Source organism: Mercenaria mercenaria, chromosome 6 (assembly GCF_021730395.1).
Source record: "Mercenaria mercenaria strain notata chromosome 6, MADL_Memer_1, whole genome shotgun sequence".
Classification (NCBI taxonomy): Eukaryota; Metazoa; Mollusca; class Bivalvia; order Venerida; family Veneridae; genus Mercenaria; species Mercenaria mercenaria.
The window spans coordinates 27729501-27750307 of record NC_069366.1 but is presented as its reverse complement, the minus strand read 5'-3'; the positions used below and the strand labels follow the sequence as shown (position 1 = coordinate 27750307).

At 37.1% G+C, this 20807-nt stretch overlaps 1 protein-coding gene across 2 annotated transcripts in view; it reads left to right on the top strand.

Annotated features, from left to right (window-relative positions):
- The window catches only part of LOC123550599 (G patch domain-containing protein 1-like), a 47531-nt gene that overhangs the window by 24642 nt on the left and 2082 nt on the right, over positions 1–20807 (top strand). For both annotated transcript variants that reach the window (XM_053545465.1, XM_053545466.1), the window contains exons 11-18: positions 4751–4912; positions 6976–7151; positions 8087–8214; positions 10284–10755; positions 13232–13433; positions 15193–15321; positions 16228–16388; positions 19028–19188. In XM_053545465.1, the coding sequence (XP_053401440.1) occupies positions 4751–4912; positions 6976–7151; positions 8087–8214; positions 10284–10755; positions 13232–13433; positions 15193–15321; positions 16228–16388; positions 19028–19188 (1591 nt within the window). The remainder of the gene's footprint in view (positions 1–4750; positions 4913–6975; positions 7152–8086; positions 8215–10283; positions 10756–13231; positions 13434–15192; positions 15322–16227; positions 16389–19027; positions 19189–20807) is intronic.

Genomic DNA, 20807 nt, shown 5'->3' with positions numbered 1-20807 from the left:
TCATAAAAACTCTTGTGAAATATATGGCCTCTAGAGAGGTCACAAGGTTTTTCTATTTCAAGACCTACTGACCTAGTTTTTGAAGGCACGTGATCCAGTTTTGAACTTGACCTAGATATCATCAAGGTGAACATTCTGACCAATTTTCATGAAGATCCATTGAAAATTATGGCCTCTAGAGAGGTCAAAATGAACTAACGAACAATGGTTTTTCATTCAATAATAGCGAGTATGTCCAGAAGGTAGGAGTGGCGATAGGGTCAAAGCTAGGTTGTAATTTTGCTTGTTGCTACATGCGCAAATGGGACGAGAAGTTGATGGAGAATGAAAAAGTACCAATGTTTTACAAGCGTTACATTGATGACAGATTTGGGCTGTGGCAACATGGACTAGAAGATCTGTTAAAATTCAGAGATTTTGCGAATCAGATACACCCGAACATAAAAGTAGAACTAAGGTGGCATACAACAAGAATAGAATTTCTGGACACGACAGTCAGAATTCAAAAAAATAATGAAATTACAACAGTCTTATATTCGAAACCGACGGACAAACATTTATATTTAAACTGGAAATCAGACCACCCTCAAAACGTAAAAAAGGCAATTCCGTATGGATTAGGAGTAAGATTGAAAAGGATTTGCTCGACGGAAGCAGACTACGCCAAACACAGACAGGAACTAAGAGGCCAGCTAAGAAGGAGGGGTTACAGCGGAAAGTTTATTGAAAATCAGCTGGATAGAGTAGACAAGATAGATAGGGCTAAACTATTAACACCGCAGAAACTGAAAAAAGAGAAAATGAAGAGGGTACCTGTAGTAGTGACTTACTCCAGACATCTCCCGAATTTACATAATATTGTACGTAAACATATGAACACTTTACACAAATCAGAACGAATGAAACATATATTCAGTGACACCCCAATTGTAGCTTACCGCAGGGACACAAATATTTCTGACCTTTTGGTACATGGAAAGACAAACAAGGTTATGAAGCAATACCAAACGAGCGATTTGAAACCAAGATGTAACGGAAAGTGCGTGGTATGTGAAATGATTGACAAAGGGAGGCACAATAATGACAAGGCTATAGCGGCACGGATAGAGCGAACTCAAACCTGCCAGGCATGGAATCGTATATGGGATAAACTGTATCCAGTGTGATAAAATTGTGTATATTGGTGAAACGTCAAGATCGCTGAAGGAGAGATTGCGAGAACATGAAGCGGACATACGTCTGAAACGTACGAAACCAGTGGCAGAACATTTCAATACGCCTGGTCATAGCATAGGTGATGTCGGGGTGTCGGTGTTAGAACACATGAAGGAAAACAGTAGATACTACCGACAGATCAAGGAGCTTGAGTGGATCCACGAGTTGCAGACAGAGGCGCCAAATGGACTTAACACGAAAGCGAAACTTGGGGTTTTTTGGAGAGAATATAAATAAACTCAATCAAATTGATGCTTAAGTAACATTTAATATCCGGAGGTATTTTGGTTTTAAGTAAGCGTTTTTGTATTAATTTTGGTTGTTTGTCGTTGCGACCCATTAATATATTCTCAATATGTATTTCTTTCATGTTTTATGTCCTTTTATCTGCCTTTAACGCACATTTGTGTGAGTTTCGGATACATACTTGTCATATTTTACTGGTTCCAATACTTATATAGATTTTTTTTTTTTGTAATTACTTCCCTTTATATGTAAAATTTGCCTTTTTTATAGTTTTTATTTTGTCTGATGATAAACTATTCGTTTTTAAATTTATTTTTGTTCATTTTAGTAATGATCTAATGGTTAAGTGCAAAATTTTATGAGTATCTTTGTTTGTTTTAGCTTTTTGTTTGTCATATATCTATGGTATATAAACTTTCATTGTCCTATCAACCATTGACTAGGATATAATTTTATCTCCCATGATAGCAATGGGATTTCACTAGCTTGTTGTGTTTCTGCACATTAAGTCTTTTAATTTTTAATCATAACTTCGTTAGGCCAGGAGACAGTCCTTGTGCATCATAAATGTGTATCGATTTTTAGCGGGATTTGACGTTGACGTTTAATAACGTTACGTCAGTTCCGGTTTTGTATTTCAAATGTTGTTATATTATGAGACGCCATGATGTAGAGTAATTCTCGGAATTTGTCATTTTGATAAAGGCCTTATGGCCGAAACGTTTATAAAACTGAGTGAGAACTATAGAACCTTTCTAGAGGCCATATATTTCACAAGATCTTCATGAAAATTGGTCAGAACCTTCACCTTGATGATATCTAGGTCAAGTTCGAAACTGGGTCACGTGCCATCAAAAACTAGGTCAGTAGGTCAAATAATAGAAAAACCTTGTGACCTCTCTAAGGGCCATATTTTTCATGGGATCTGTATGAAAGTTGGTCTGAATGTTCATCTTGATGATATCTAGGTCAAGTTCGAAACTGGGTCACGTGCGGTCAAAAACTAGGTCAGTAGGTATAAAAATAGAAAAACCTTGTGACCTCTCTAGAGGCCATATATTTCACAAGATCTTCATGAAAATTGGTCAGAACGTTCATCTTGATGATATCTAGATCAAGTTCGAAACTGGGTCACATGCTGTCAAAAACTAGGTCAGTAGGTCAAATAATAGAAAAACCTTGTGACCTCTCTAAAGGCCATATTTTTCATGGGATCTGTATGAAAGTTGGTCTGAATGTTCATCTTGATGATATCTAGGTCAAGTTCGAAACTGGGTCACGTGCGGTCAAAAACTAGGTCAGTAGGTATAAAAATAGAAAAACCTTGTGACCTCTCTAGAGGCCATATATTTCACAAGATCTTCATGAAAATTGGTCAGAATGTTCATCTTGATGATATCTAGATCAAGTTCCAAACTGGGTCACATGCTGTCAAAAACTAGGTCAGTAGGTCAAATAATAGAAAAACCTTGTGACCTCTCTAAAGGCCATATTTTTCATGGGATCTGTAAGAAAGTTGGTCTGAATGTTCATCTTGATGATATCTAGGTCAAGTTCGAAACTGGGTCACGTGCGGTCAAAAACTAGGTCAGTAGGTCTAAAAATAGAAAAACCTTGTGACCTCTCTAGAGGCCATATATTTCATGAAATCTTCATGAAAATTGGTCAGAATGTTCACCTTGATGATGTCTAAGTCAAGTTCGAAAGTGGGTAACGTGGCATCAAAAACTAGGTCAGTAGGTCAAATAATAGAAAAACCTTGTGACCTCTCTAGAGGCCATATTTTCCATGGGATCTGTATGAAAGTTGGTCTGATGTTTATCTTGATGATATCTAGGTCAAGTTTGAAAGTGGGTCACATGCCGTCAAAAACTAGGTCAGTAGGTCTTGAAATAGAAAAACCTTGTGACCTCTCTAAAGGCTTTATTTTTCAATGGATCTGTATGAAAGTTGGTCTGAATGTTCATCTTGATGATATCTAGGTCAAGTTCGAAACAGAGTCATGTGCGGTCAAAAACTAGGTCAGTAGGTCTAAAAATAGAAAAACCTTGTGACCTCTCTAGAGGCCATACTTGTGAATGGATCTTCATAAAAATTGGTCAGAATGTTCATCTTGATAATATCTAGGTCAGGTTCGAAAGTGGGTCACGATCCATCAAAAAGTAGGTCAGTAGGTCAAATAATGAAAAAACGTTGTGACCTCTCTTGAGGCCATATTTTTCATGGGATCTGTATGAAAGTTGGTCTGAATGTTTATCTTGATGATATCTAGGTCAAGTTTGAAACTGGGTCAACTGCGATCAAAAACTAGGTCAGTAGGTCTTGAAATAGAAAAACCTTGTGACCTCTCTAGAGGCCATACCCTTGAATGGATCTTCATGAAAATTAGTCAGAATGTTCACCTTGATGATATCTAGGTCAAGTTTGAAACTGGGTCACGTGCCTTAAAAAACTAGGTCAATAGGTCAAATAATAGAAAAACCTTGTGACCTCTCTAGAGACCATATTTTTCAATGAATCTTCATGAAAATTGGTCAGAATTTTTATCTTGATAATATCTAGGTTAAGTTCGAAAGTGAGTCACATGAGCTTAAAAACTAGGTCACTATGTCAAATAATAGAGAACGACGTCATACTCAAAACTGGATCATGTGGGAAGAGGTGTGCGATTCAGGACCATCATGGTCCTCTTGTTTAAGCATAAGCGTACAAGAAAAAATTTTTATGCCCCCAAAGGGATGCATATTAGTTTTCGACTGTCCGTCCGTTAGTTCGTTCATCACAACGTTAACTTTTTGCTTGAAGGCACTTTACTCGCGAACCACTGCACCCAGGACCTTCAAACTTCACATGCTGATAGTACTTATTGAGTACACAACCCCTACTGACTTTGGGGTCAAAGGTCAAAGGTCAAGGCGCTGTGGGGGCATTTGTCACCATTAGTGACAGCTCTTGTTGTGAATATAGAATATATCTCACTTTAAATTGAGACAGTTTTCACAGTTTCTCTCTTCTCAGTGAGAGATTTCATTTTCACATAACTATTCTACAGTAATTCAGAGAATCATTATGCTGTATATTATATTACCTTTACTTAGTTTAAATGAAATGTGTCAGATGTTAATCTGTTCTGTGGCAAATATTTCAAGCTTTTCTCAGCGCTGAACATTTGTTGAGGGTGTTTTTGAAAGTATTTCAGAGAAATGTATAATAGGGTATTACCTGTTGTATAAAATTTATTGACATAAACTTGTGATATATATATCTGTAACACAGTCTTTGTTTTCAGATGCATCATCTTTACAGAGCACAGAGAAGCCAGGAAACATAGAGGAACAGAGAATGAAGAATGTGCCATTGTTCCAAGGAGGGTTTAAACCTTTCAAGAAAGATCCAGGAAAACAACAGAGATATGAGAAATACTTGGAGATGGTGAAACAGGGACATAAAGGTTTGCTGTGACATATTAGATATAAAATACTATAAAATCATTAATATTCATGGGGGACAAATTTTCATGGATTTTATGGTTGGGTTAATCCTCAGAATTAAATCACAAGGATTTAAACATATTCCCATACATTTTATTATCAAAAATTGAAATCACAAATTACATGTCAATGAAAGAGCCATTTTGGACAAAATCACATCCCCCATCCTCCCAACCCCCATATATGCCTCTTTCTCATAATTCCGAACCTTCTCATTGATCTGAGCCTTTGGAAAATTTATACTTGCAAGCATTTTCCTGTTTCTAAATTGTTATGCATGTTATGGTAACCTTGTAACAATTGAAAATGAGTGAAAAGAAAATAGTATTATTCAAATCAAAAGCAAAATGCTAATCTGAAAATTTTTGCCAATGCTTTGCTGATTTAAAATCACTGGGGTAATACATTACCTTCTTATAGGAAATAGTATTCACTAAATAAATTGTAAACCACATTTGTTTACCTGTTCTTCATTTAAAAAAATACTTTTTCAAAAAATGGTCTTAGTTTTTGAGAGTTGGTGCAAATGATCTTAAGTCTCAGTTCAACGAGAAAGCATCTGGCTGCTTAAGAGGATGAGGGTCATCATGTGAAAGCTTGGATTAATCACTGACAACAATTCTTAGAAATTTTCTTCTTGGGTATTTTTTAAGTTTAACTGTTGGAGTATCAAAATGTAGCAAAATATCTTTTGCAACTGAAATCTTTTATTGACAAAAGCTAAAATACCAGTTAAGGGGCTTGAAATAACGAGAAAAGGACATAATTACATAATTCCGCAGTATAGAACAGATGGATCGTTCTATAATTTTTTTTTATCTCTGACTGGCCTTTGTTCTTGCATAATATCAAGTTTACACAAAATATATATTTCTTTAAAACCTTGCAAAACAGCATACAAATGGTTCTTTCCCATTATAGTAAAGCAGTGGCACACATGCAGATGTATTTGTCATTCTAAGTCATTGCTGACCTGACATCTGAACCATCAAGCCAGGAGTGTTAAGTTTGCTTTGTAGCATTGACACATTTTTATGCCCCCAAAGGGAGGCATATAGTTTTTGAACCGTCTGTCGGTCTGTCCGCAATTTTCGTGTCCGGTCCGTATCTTTGTCATCGATGGATGGATTTTCAAATAACTTGGCATGAATGTGTACCACAGTAAGACGACGTGCAGTGCGCAAGACCCAGGTCCGTAGCTCAAAGGTTAAGGTCACACTTAGATGTTAAAGGATAGTGCATTGATGGGCGTGTCCGGTCCATATCTTTGTCATCGATGGATGGATTTTCAAATAACTTGGCGTGAATGTGTACCACAGTAAGACGACGTGTCCTGCACAAGACCCAGGTTTGTAGCTCAAAGGTCAAGGTCACACTTAGATGTTAAAGGATAGTGCATTGATGGGCGTGTCAGGTCCATATCTTTGTCATTGATCGATGGATTTTCAAATAACTTGACATGAATGTGTACCACAGTAAGACGACGTGTCACACGCAAGACCCAGGTCAGTAGCTCAAAGGTCAAGGTCACACTTAGACGTTAAAGATCATTTTTCATGATAGTGCATTGATGGGCATGTCTGGTCCATATCTTTGTCATTCATGCATGGATTTTAAAGTAACTATGCATGAATGTGTGACACAGTAAGACGATGTGTCGCATGCAAGACCCAGCTCCGTAGGTCAAAGGTCCTAAACTCTAACATCGACCATATCTATTCATTCAAAGTGCCATCGGGGGCATGTGTCATCCTACTGAGACAGCTCTTGTTTTCAGGTATTTTACAAACGTATCAGCTACTTAATCTACATGTATCTCAAGGTTTACTTGGCTAAAAGAGAAGATTTTCATGTTCTTTGTATTAACATGCAAGGATAAGAAAGGCATGTGACTTGATAACATGCACTTAATACTATTGGAGGAAAGCTCATCTGTTGGTGCTAGGTTTGACTGTCCTTTTATGTATCGAAAATCAGAGATAGAAATTTACGCTAGTTGTATTATATTGTCTTTTATGTCTAGATCCATATTCTGCCATTGCGACCTCTGACATGACAGCATGGGAGATAGAACATGAGAAAGAAGAGTTTCATCAAGCATCAAAGTTGTATCGCCCTCTAGCAGGAATGATGGCAATGAGGTTCACGAGGGGAGGTAATGTTGATGATCAGAAAGAAGAGATCAAAGCTGAGAAATTAGTATGTTGGTTTATAATCTTTATGTAGCTCTGTTTTATGTCTTTTGATCATTTTAAGAAATTTTACAATCAACATGTTCAGTTTTAAATACAAGTTGGAGAAGAGACGAATATGGTTGAAATTCAGAAACTAAAAATTAATAAAGAGATGTATTGGACTAAAAGTAAAAATCTAAAGATTGAACGGAAATGTTAGCTTTTGCCTACCAGTGTTCTAGTTATTTTTGCCATATTAGTTTGTTTTTGTTGGGTTTTATGTCACACTGACGCAGTTATAGGTCATATGGCAACTTCCCAGCTTTGATGGTGGAAGAAGATCCCTGGTGCCCCTCCCTGCATTATTCCATCATGGGTAGGCACCTTGGTAGAACCACAGACCTTCTGTGAGCCAGCTGGATAACTTCCTGGCATGAAGAATTCAACGCCCTGAGTGGGTCTCGAACCCACATTGGTGGGAGCAAGTGATTCCAAGTCTGCAACCTGAACCACTTGGCCACAGAGGTTACCTTGCCATATTAGTAATTGATAGCAATGTAGTGACAAATGGTGGCATTGTGAATTGTGAATAAATCATCCATGATGTAATCATCAACAAAAATTTCATCATTGACAAGCGAAATCTGGTAAAATTGCCACTCTTAACTTCTAATGTGCACGTAAAATAATTTCTGATTACAAAGGAATTGTGACAATTGACAGTTGTTGGGCAATATTGTCCAAATTATCAAAATTACAGAAAATATGTTACTGCCATGATACGAAATCTTTCACTTTTTCATCTTAATTTTGGCCAGAAATCAACAATCGGGCTTATTTTTGACCAGTTACTTGACATAAAAATTTGACTCCAAACATTTCTTTATTTACCTGTAAACTTTGAAAGTGTGGTAGTATTTGTAAAACATTACTCTGACAGCAAGCTCTGTATTTCTACAGGTTGATACAAGTGATGCTGGAAAGGCAGCTGCTATGAAGATGTACGGTAAACTGACGAGAGAGGTGCTAGAATGGCATCCAGACAAACTTGTGTGTAAACGTTTTAATGTGCCAAACCCATACCCAGGGTAAGTTTCTCCCATTTTAAATATAAGTTATTGTTTACACTTCTAGATCATTGAGAACCTTGCAGATAATTATACATGTATGCAATTTTAAGTTTTGATTTGTTGATGTTTCATGTAGTTTAATGATACTATTTTTTGCACCTGTTTTGGAAAAATGGGATGTATTATGTGATGGCATGTGCGTCTGTCTGTCAGTTTCTTGTCCACATCATAAAACAAGAACCATTCAAGGTATTGACTTTAAACTTGACATATAGGTGGGTTGCAATGAGACAATTTGCAGAGCCCATGATTCAGTTTGGTAGGTCAAAGGTCATGGTCTCAAATGGAGCTTAATGAGTTTGTCTCTCGCATTTTGCCTAGAGGATGACGAACAATTCAAGGTCATAGTCACTTTAAACTTGGAATATAAGTAGGTGGCCACAAGAGGATGTGTAGAGTGCATGAATCAGGTCTGTAGGTCAAAGGTCAAGGTCACAGCAAGGTCAAGTCTGTATGTCATAGTTTGTGTCCAGTTCATAACCAGTGTTGGCAAAAAGCCGGTCAGTATGAGTATTGACCGGGCCGGCGGTCAATACTGGTTAAAACCGGTCAATACTGGTCAATACCGGTCAATACTGGTCGATTCAATACTTTGGTCACTCTTGGGTGGTCAATACTGGTTTATTCAACACTTTTACATAATGCACATTCACAGATTAGAACAAGCTGTAACAGTAATGTAAAAATTATAAAGCAGTCTGAATAATATAAAATTTTGTTTGTTAAAAAGTATAGTGGATTAGTGGTCAATACTGGTCGATTCAGTTTTGGTCCTTGGCAATGTGTCCTGGTCAGGCTCAGTTCTGGACAATATACTTAGACTGCTCAGTGGTCAATACTAGTTTGTTAAATGCTTTTATCACCTTAAAGTATAGCCTTTATTTTGAATTAATTAAAAAAAATATTACTATTTATAAATTACACTCATTGAAATGGATAGTACTGGTCAATTCAAATTTTGGTCCTACACAGTATCCCTGATCAATACATATATTGGTCAATACTAGTCATTTGAATACTTTGATTGCATAAATGATTTTTTTCAGATAAAGTTACTATGTTCATTAATACAGTGGGATTATTGATCATGACAGTTAATTAGTGACTAGATAGATAGGCCTGCAACATATAATCTGTTGTATATTGTAAGACCAGGTGTCAATTAGGCAATATGACACTTGCTATCAAAACACAATTAAACCACTTCAATGAAAGGGTCCAGTTGTAGGCAGCAATTTTTCATTGAATTAAATACCAGTAAAAATAATTAGATTTATCACATGTGAATCAGACAGTTGATGAAATACTTTCTACAAATGAAGTTCAGTTAAGTTAGCAGACTAATGACTAATTTGGGAGTATTAATTTGGTTGCTTGAACTAGATATAATGCATGCAAATACCTTCATCAAACTCCAAATGCTCTTAACAGTCATTATTTAAATTGTTCATAAAGTCTGCAAAATATCTTAACAGTCAGTATTTACTAATTGACCACTATTGACCAATCGACCAGTATTGACCGGTATTGACCACTTCAGGGAGTATTGACCGGGGCGGTTTTAACCGGTTAAAACCACTGGTTAAAACCGGGGGCGGTTTTAACCGCCCAACATTGTTCATAACTTAATAACAATTCAAAATATTGACTTCAGACTTTGCCATTAGGTATGTTGCGAGAGGGCATGAACTTGGTTGGTGGGTCAAACTAACAACAGTTGTTAAACGTATCCAGGTGACATTGTGCACAACCCAGGACACTACGTCCAAGATCAATGGTCATGATCACAACATTTTACTTTCCCTGTATCAAAGCAGTGTCTGGCGGTATTAATTACTTTTAATGATAGCTCTAGTTGTGTACTGTAGTATAGGTTGAAAACTTTTAGATCCTGTCATATAGTGTTTACTTTGACCTGTGTGAAATTCTAAAATATTTACACAGCAATATATGACACCTTTTGTTTGTCAAAGATCAGACTCATAGTAATCTAAAGTCTATTTGATCCAATCTTTTGTGATTTTCAGGTCTACAATAGTTGGTCTAGCCACTGTAAAAAGGGATAAATATTCCGTATTCAACTTCCTCAACTTTTCTAACCCTACACAGCAAGATCAGACTGAAGTTCCATCTCAGCATGAACAATGCCACTCACCTCCCCAGGAGCAGTCGAAGGTTTCACAACCAGAGAGCAGAGTCGACAAGGAACTTAACAAATCAAAATCAATGAAGTCTATATTTAGCCATCTAGTTGAAACAGAGAAAGAGACTCAGAAAAGTACAAAACCTGTGTCATTTAGTATGAAACCAGCTAAATCAAATAAACCCAAAGAGTTTAAATCAATATTTAGTCATCTTGAAAAAGAAGAAAATACTGTGAAATCAGTGAAAGATGACCCAGTTGCCATCGAAACAGATACACAAGAAAAGGACAAACTCCAGGAAACAGAAAAATCTGCGGATAGAAATAGTGATTTGTTGATAAAGTCCAGTCAAAAGGTGAGAACAGCATTTTAACATGGAATCTCCTTTATCTGACTGTTCACCATCTGTAATATAAACTTAAAAGAACCAGTAGTGATTTGATTTTTTAACACATCAAGGGGTACGCTTAGATTTGCCCTTGTCTGTACATCTGTCTTGTCATTCGGTCCATCTGACTTATTGTTGTGCAAATCTCAGAAATAATTTGACTTACAGTCATCAAACCTTGTGCAAATCTCAGAAATAATTTGACTTACAGTCATCAAACCTCAGAAGATTGTTATTCAGCATTTGAAGTTATGCCTCTGGTGTTTTAATTCTGATTTCACACAGCCAGACCAGAGTTATGACCCTTGACTAAGTCAAAAATATTCATACAGTGACAGGATTGTGGGTACCAGTATCCTGTTGACACACATCTAGTTATTTCTTGTTATGAATAGCCAACCACTTTACATGCTGTTTCTCAAACATACAGGTTTCACAACCAGATGAATTCAGAGAACTATTAGCTTTCCATTTAGCTTGTTAGGGGGAGCACAGATCTATGACTTGTAGGGTTGTGACTTTAATCCCTTGTGAAATGTATGTTTGGCAGTTTGGTTGAAGATATTGTGTCTAATATCATTTGTTTGTCATCTCTGACTCAGGTGGAGAAATTTACAGTTATTTACAGAGGAACAAGGTAGTATTTGTCCAAAATACAGGAATAGAGTAGGTTGTGTGTTGTTACATAACTGAAATACTGTTGAAAAATGGCATTATATGCCAAACAATTTTAGTAGGTTTCTTAACCATGTGAAAATTTCTCAGTCAATGATAATTACTGAGTTTTCTCTTTCATATATGTATTGTTTTCATTTATCTGATGCTGTGTACTTTTTAACTCAAAGATCTCAAAAATACCATATCATCCAGCATTGGCAGTTGTTTGGTTAGGAAATATTATACTGTACAGTACTGTCATTTGGCTGTTTTCAGGGCTGAATTCAGCCCGATTTCTGATCAGCTTTCAAATAAAAGCTGTGTGTTTACAGTTTTCTCTGCTGACCAAAGTCCAAATGCAAAAGGCCTACATGTTATACTTAACTTCAAACAAAATATCCACATGTAAGTAAGCAGAAATGTGCAAAGGAATACCGTTAACTTGTTTTTGGCAAAAAAATGTATGAAACTGTAAGGTATTTCGGATAGAGGAGTATTCAGATAGGCCAGTTTTGTACAATAGAAAGTTGGATACTTTAGATATTTAGTTGAATTTCATTATTTGAATTTGAATCAGTTTAATACAGAAAAAAATATTTTTTTTTATCTGAAAAACTGATAAAATTACTGAACAATGTTTAAATAAGTTTGCTGTTAATACAATTAGAAAGAGTGAAACTAGAGAACTTGGAAAAACATGGATTGCAAAAAATAGACACTGCAAGGTACTATGAAGTGTTACGCATTTTCAGCTTTCCATTTCCCCAATTTTAAAAATCCCCCACTTATCGAAAAAGAGCATATTTTCCCACCCATTCCTATTCTTCCAGATGGGGTTTACAGCCTCGTTATAGTGTTACAAACTTACAGTGCTTGCTTTTCATTTTCAGTTTTTGTTAAAATTCATTTATCGTTTATAATGAAATGCAATAGTACAGTGTCAGCAAGCAGGGTCCAGTGTTACAGACAAGTCTAGAAATTCCAAGATTTTATTGCTTTTTCTGTGCTCACAAGGCCAAAATTAAAAATGTTTGTTTACTGTCTCCCTACCTACCCACTTAAAATGCTGCGCCCCAAAAGTTTTTATTGGACAGTGCTGGTCAAATTTTTTTAAAGTTGCCTCATATATCTCAAGTAAGCAAAATAATGAGTAAGAAAAGTTTAAATTGTATTATTTAATTTCATCCTTTTATACACCATATACAGATTTGTCTTATTTTTACAGAAGAAATAATTCTGTAAGAAACAATCATATATCTACTGGTAAAAGTATAATCCCCCCACCACAAAAAAAAGAATTGCCTACCTACCTGACCAACTTTAAAAAGTAGGGTCGGGAGACAGCAAAAAAAGGCTTTTTTTAATGTGGCCCAATTTTGAAACTTCGCCAATGCCATAATAGCATTCTAAATTAAGACATGCCTTTGAAGTTGTTATAGTTTAAGTTCATGTAAGGAAGGGGCCTCTGTGGCCGAGGGATTAAAGTCACTGACTTCAAATAACTTGCCCGTCACAGATGTGGGTTGGAGCCTCACTTGGGACGTAGAATTTTTCATATGAGGAAGCCATTCAGCTGGCTTACGGAAGGTTGGTGGTTCTACCCAGGTGCCTGCCAGTGATGAAACAATGCCGGAAGGGGCACCTGGGTTCTTCCTCCACCACGAGAAGCTGGAAAGTCACCATTTGACCTATAATTGTGTCAGTGTTACCTTAAACCACCCAAAAAAAATCATCTAAGGAAATGCATTTTGAACATAACCATAAATAGACCATTCTTTCCTTGTAGAAAGATGGTGAACCAGACATGGATTTGTACAGAGCCATATTTAAGAACACAGACTCAGAGGATAGTTCTAGTTCTGAGGAGGAAGAGACCAGAAAGGATCGTTCTGAACACACTGGTTCAAAGGATAGTTCTGACAAAATGGAGACAGATGCAGCAGTTGATAAGTCAAGTAGTAATGTCCGGGGAATTGAAGTTCAGGAAGGTAATATAGTGTAGTGAGACCACATTAGGGAAACAAAAATACTCTTTCCTAGATATAATTATGTCTCCCTCCCACTAGGGGAGATTGTTTTTGCCCTGTCGTCTGTCCGTCCCACTTCATTTCCGATCAATAACTGTAGAACCATTTGACGTAGAACCTTCAAACCTCAAAGGGTGGTAGGGCTTACGGAGAAGATGACCCCTATTTTTTTTGGGTCACTCCATCAAAGGTCAAGGTCACAGTGGCCAGAACACTGAAAACCATTTCCGATCAATAACTTGAGAACCACTTGACGCAGGATGTTGAAACTTCATAGGATGATTAAACTTGCAGAATAGTTGACTCCTATTGATTTTGGGGTCACTTGTTCTAAAGTCAAGGTCACAGGGGTCAGAATATGGAAAACCGTTTCTGATCAGTAACAGGAAAATCGTTTGACTTAGAACCTAAAAACTTCATAGGGTGGTAGGGCTTAAGGCTTAGATGACCCCTATTTCTTTTGGGTTCACTCGATCAAAAGTCAAGGTCACAGTGGCCGGAACATGTCTGTCCATCTGTCTGTCACACTTCATTTCCAATCAATAAGTGAAGAACCATTTGACCTAGAACTTTCAAACTTCAAAGAATGATTGGACATGTGGAGTAGATGACCCCTTTTGATTTTGAAGTTACTTGATCAAAGGTCAAGGTCACAGGGGCCTGAACATGGAAAGCCGTTTCCAACCAATTACTTAAGAACCATTTGACCCAGAATGTTGAAGCTTTTTAGGATGATTGGACATGCAGAGTAGATGACCCATATGGATTTTGGGGTCACTTGAACAAAGGTCAAGGTCACAGGGGCAAGAACATGGAAAACCGTTTCCGATCAATAACTTGAGAAACACTTGACCCAGAATGTTGAAACTTCATAGGATGATTGGACATGCAGAGTAGATGACCCCTACTGATCTTGGGGTCACTTGATCAAAGGTCAAGGTCACAGGGGCCAGAACATTAAAAACTGTTTCCGATAAATAACTTGAGAACCACTTGACCTAGAATGTTGAACCTCCATAGGATGATTGGACAAGGAGAGTAGATGACCACTATTGATCTTGGGGCCATTCTTTCAGAGGTCAAGGTCACAGTTCTGGAAGACTGTTTCTGATTCATAACTTGAGAACCACTTGACCCAGAACGTTGAAACTTCATGGGATGGTTGGACATGCAGAGTAGATGACCTCTATTGCATTTCAGTGACTAAGCCAACCATCAGTGTCTCTTTGACTTTTGCTTCTGTCCCCAATTGACTTCTTGCCAATTACTACTATTCTTTGGGGGAGACATGTGCTTTTCTACAAAAGCATCTTCTAGTTAAAATTATCTTCCATAGGTATACATAGAAAAAAGTCTTAGAATGAAAAAACTTATTCCAGAAAGAGTCATATTTGTGCTTCTTATGGCATACACATTTAAGATGTGAAAAATCTTGCACATTCAAGACGGAAGACTGAAATTTCGTGGTTTTGGTCAAAATGACAATTTCGTGGGGATATGATTTCGTGGATTACAACTTTTGAACATAAAGTGAATGGGAATTTTACTTGTTCATTGGGATTAAATTTCATGCATTCATTCAACCACGAAAACCACGAAAATTAGTCTTACACGAATATAAATGATTTCACAGTATGTTAGAAATGAAAGCATTGTTATGGCAGTAGTTTGAACTTGCCATATTTTAGTTAACTTTTTCATTGTATAATTGTATTTACAGAGCCTGAAGTGGGATCTTTACCAGGAAGTGGAGAACCAATGGAAACACTCAGTTCGAGACTGTCACCCCAGCCAGAATCTGATGAATCTGATGCTTACGGACCAGTCCTACCTCCTGGGCCCAGTGATGGTAAGAAAGCTACAGTAAACTTTATTGTAGGTCTTCACAAAAATTATGTTAACATCTAACATGGCTCAATTTGATTGCAAGTTCAACAAAGAAGAAGGTCAGGCTCTGTATATTCTGTGATAAAAAACGGTTTTCATGCGGAGCGGTATGAGAGTATTTTGACATCGTTTATGACATCAAATTGCCCATTTCGTCTGGTTCATTACTACTCGGGTAAATGAAGCCCAGCATAATACTTAACCAAACTTTTCAATGAAAATTTAAGAATGATATCAAGGTGTTCTTGTAGTTTGTCTTCTAATTTATCACAGTTCATGGTTGAGGTGCTTAGATATCTAACCATGCAGGCTCACGCCCTTGTGATTCAATTCCTGTGCATCTGAACTCTGAACTGTGATAAATCTGGCTACAAATCACTCAAAGGCCTTGATTATTTGATAGTTGAATAAATGAATAGTCAGTGTAATAAAATTGATGATATGCAGTATGGTACTCATTTTAACCGAAGGAAATGTCGTTTATGGCCAACAGCCAGCCTTTCCTTTTTGTTCAAACAGTACAATTTGACCTGTTATGAGAAGTTTTTCATTTCCCAATGACGGCTGTATAGACAGTTCTGATTGTGTGTATATATATTGTCTCATAGTCTTACTTATATCAAAGGAGTTTTCCAAAAACCTTTCAAAATTCCGTATAAGGATATGTACTTTTGTAGAGATGTTTTTCCCGTTATAACATCTGCAGAACCCTGAGGATTGGTTGGTGCCTGAGCTCAGTGGGGCCAGGGTATGAACATACCCCGAGGGATTCTGCTGATATTATAACAAAACAAACATGTGTAAACGCTGTTCTAGCAAAATGTAAAAAGCTAAAAAAAATATATATATATTAATATATATTTTGTAGAAGGTGGAGGTTTGGGAAGTTCAAGTGCACCTGGTCATGCCACAGAATATGTAGACCTGACAAAATCACGTACACCTGAGTATATAGACCTGACAAAACAGTCGTCCAGGAAACATAAACACAAGGATAAACACAAACATAAAAGCAAGAAAGACAAAAAGGTAATTTCTGTTGACAACTAGAAAAACAAGATCGATGTGCCCAGATAATTTAATGTCTGGTTTTGGAGAAGAGCTGGTGTACATATATGAGCCGCGCCATGAGAAAACCAACATAGTGGCTTTGCGACCAGCATGGATCCAGACCAGCGGATGTGCAGGCTGGTCTGGATCCATGCTGGTCGCAAAGCCACTATGTTGGTTTTCTCATGGCGTGGCTCATATCAATCAGTCTGGGATGACTTTCTTGACCTTTTCATTTATAAATGAAGGATGTTGTGTCTCCCAGTCACGTATAGACTGAAGACAGCTTCCATGCAGTAATTTTAGTATGTTTAGTCTTACATAGGTCATACTACATGCTGTAATTGCCTATGGTTAGCAGATGGTCCCTATTTTTGGGGTGTCAATAGGTCAAGATCACAGTGACGACAAGGTTGAAAATAGATTCTGATCAATAATTGGTAAATGCTGTGACCTGAGCCTTCCAACTCCATATTTGATTGCCTGTGTTCAGTAGATGATCCCAGTTGTTTTAGGGTCAGTGGATTAAGGTCATATTTACCTCTAAACTGAATGTGGCCAGTAAGTGACCCCTTATGATTTTATTGTCAGTTTGTCAAAGGTCAGTCTCACTGACCACGAGGCTAGAAAAAGTGAGGAATCATTCAACTGGCTTGTGGAAGGTCAGCAGTTCTTCCCATATTCCTGTTGTTGCCTGAAATTATGCACAGAGGGGCACCTGGGGTCTTTCTCCACCATAAAATACTGGAGTGTCACCATATAACCTAAAATGGTGGGGGGGGGGGGGGGGGGGGGGGGGGGGGGGGGTAATGATCAACACAACAAAAAAAATCCATAAAGAAATGGTTTGATTTTCTGTGGTCAGCATGCGACTTCTGTTTTGGGGTCATAAGGTCAAAGGCCAAGGTCACCACATACTTAAGACTGGAAGTTACTGGGAAACCTCAGATAGGCCAAAGCATACTATTCTTGCATAAAAACTACTTTTTTCACTGGATCCACCCATGTATAAACGGGAGAAAAATCGTGTGCAAACAAGGCAATTCACGTGCTGTTAATACATGATTTTTACTTTTGAAATGCTTTGCAAGGGACGTATGTATGTATTTCTGCGCAGACTGATATTTGGCATCTGCATCTTGTTTCTTCCATAATAACCTCATCTTGTAGCATTATAGACACAATGTAATCCATAGTATGTTTAGCTGTATCAGTTTCCAACCCCAAACGTACTGCCCCCATCAATGTACGCTCTAGCTTCTCTTAGAGTTTACTCCCTTTACAAAGCGTCTGTTCAGTTATTGTAAATAACTGTGAATAAATAAGTATCGTGTGTAACTTGTGCTATTGCCCGTTTTTAGGTATTATATTAATGACTTTTGTTAATATCAATCGGTTTGTTTTTACCTGATTGTTTGCAGAATTCATATAATAAACCTCGAAAGCTAGTCACTAGCTTCGTACTCATCCGTACTCTGTTTGTTCGTACTCAAAATAATTCGAATGTAAAGTTGTTATTCTTAAAATAATTGTGTTCCTGTTTATCAAATTTTTAAGTTATATGCAAAATTATGTGTAATGTAACGTTTGTAATAACTAAAAATAAAAATAAGATGCTCAAAAACCTTCAAATCATGCTTTTAGTAGTGTTGTTGTTATGTGTGCCCCGGTTATGGATATTTAAAACATGTTTACCGATTCCAAGAACAACAAGAATGGTAAATAAAAAATGTACCGGAATCGTCAAGTCATCACATATGAAAACAATGCATTAAGTCGTCGTGTAATGTTTTTTATGCAAGAATAGCGACAATACACGTTTGTTTTGTGTATTAACGCCTGCAGAAGCCCTTGGGATATGTTTGTGACCTCGACCTTCGGTCTCGGTCACAAACAATTCCGCGGGCTTCTGCAGACGTTAATACACCAAAAAACGTGCATTATCCCTACAATAAATCATTTTATTCAATTTCAGGTGTTTGGCCAAAAGGGTAATTTGTGGGGATATAAATTTGTGAATTTCAGCTTTTTAACATAAATGTGTAGGAATTTTATCTGTCCAGTGCGATTAAATTCAACCATGAAATCCATGAAAATAAGTCTTTCTCGAACAGTAATAATTTGACAGTTTATGTTTTACTAGCAGCTCTTATGACCGCCTAAAATACTGTTGTGGTTTTAACATCAAATACAGAAAATCAGCAAATTGATTATCATGCTGATATGTCAAGGTCAAAGTGAAATGTAGTGGCCTCCGTGGCCCAGGGGTTATGGTCACTGACTTTGAACCACTTGCCTCTCACCGATATGGGTTCAAGCCTCACTCGGGGAATTGGATTTTTCATGTGATGAAATAATGTATGGAAGGGCACCTGGGGTCATCCTCCACCACCAAAGCTGGAAAGTCGACATATGACCTATAACTGTGTTGGGGTGGCGTTAAACCCAACAAAAACAAACAGAAAAAAACAAACAAAGCGAAATCTCTTCACTTCTGCCTTGAGTAACTGATTTCCCTGTATGTTTTATGATACATTTTATTCAGCATCGGGTGTAGGATGAATATGTTTTGTTCTTGTGTTCATTGAAAAAAATGCATGTGTTTTTCCTGATTACAGGACAAACATAAGAAAAGTAAGCATAAAAAAAAGAATAAGAAGAAAGAGAAAAAGAGAAACAAAAAACAGAGTGATTCCAGTGACTCAGATACAACGGATAAAGATACTGATGATGATGAAGATGGTGATGAAGCTGCAACTGATAGAGAAATTTTAAACAGGTACAGTGGGGTCCCCTGTGGACAAGGGGTTAAGGTTTTATTTTGAAATTTTTTGTTCTTCACCACTTTTAGTTTGAAACTTCACACTGGGTGAAACTTCACTTTGGGTGTAGAATTCTTTCATGTAAGCAAGCTATCCAGCTTGTTTGGTCAGTAAATCTACCCTGGTTATACCACCAAAGTGTATGGTGGCTGTATTGGAGTTCATCATTTGCTTCATCTGTCTATTATATTCACACCATATCTTTTTAACAACTAGGAAGGTTTTCGTAAATGTTGCATCAGTAATTTTCATCATGAAGACAACATGCAGAGCACACAACTTTGGTCGATAGGTGTAAGGTCAAATAATAGTAGCTTAAAATTTGCGTTTGCTCCTCATAAAATAGCATCAATTATTTTGCTTATCAAAAGGACAACAGAGCACACAGCTTAAATCAATAGGTCCAAAGTAAAGGTCAAGAGGTCTTATAGCTTTAATTCATGTCTGCTCCATATCTTCAAAACTTCAGAAAATTAGCATCAGTAAATTTACCTTATGAAGACATCATGCAGAGCATACAAGTTGGGTCAATAGGTCCAGTCAGTGATGGATGGTCAAATAGCTTAAATTTGTGTCTGCTCTGTATCTTCAAAACTTCATAAAAACTAGCTTCAATAGTTTACCTTATCAAGATAACATGCAGAGCACACATAGGTTCAAGGTCAATTTCATACTTAGATGTCAATGAAAACTTGAATTAGTGTACTCTCCATGTCTTCTTGACCTCTGGAAGGATTTTTATAAAACTAACATCAGTGGCTAAACTCATCAAGGTGACTTGCAGAGTGTCCAAGGTTAAGGGCAAACTTGGAGGTCAAAGGTCATAGTAGCAGCAACATTTTACTTTCTCTGTATCAAAACAGCATCTGGGGGTATTAATCGCCTTTAGTGATAGCTCTAGTTTACAACAAAACCTAAGGTAAGGAGGGTCGCCTAATGTCCTCTCCCACTCAATAAAAAACATGAAAGTCGCGATAAAATGATGTTCTAAATTATGACAGAAAGTTAAAGCAATGATAGTGTTTTACATGAAATGCTGCAATAGTAACTGTATCGAGAAGCCGATCGGATTGATTAAATAGGACCATGATGTTGAGTCAAATAGAATACAGATGAAATGACATGGAAGGGAAAGATAGAACAGGAAATGAAAGCTATTTAACTGGAAGCAAGTCACTGATATAACAAGTAATGTAAATAAACATGATGTTGACGGGACATATCTTTGGGATTGTGCATTGGCCTCATATGGCAGGTTTCGTAACTCTGGCTTACATTTTGGCATTTCACTTTGAAATTTACTAAAAGTTTTGCATGTTAGCAAGCTTCCAAGGAATTGTTCCTACTGTTCATAATGCATTATGAAATGACCATTCTAGGCCAGGGTTCGTTATCTCCAATTTATTTTACAAAATGATGTCTTTTTATGCCCCCCTTCAAAGGAGGGGTATATTGTTTTGCAGATGTCAGTCGGTAAGTCAGTCGGTCTGTATGTAGACCAATTCGTTTCCAGATGATAACTCAAGGTTGCTTGGGCCTAAGATCATGAAAGTTGATAGGGAGGTTGGTCATAACC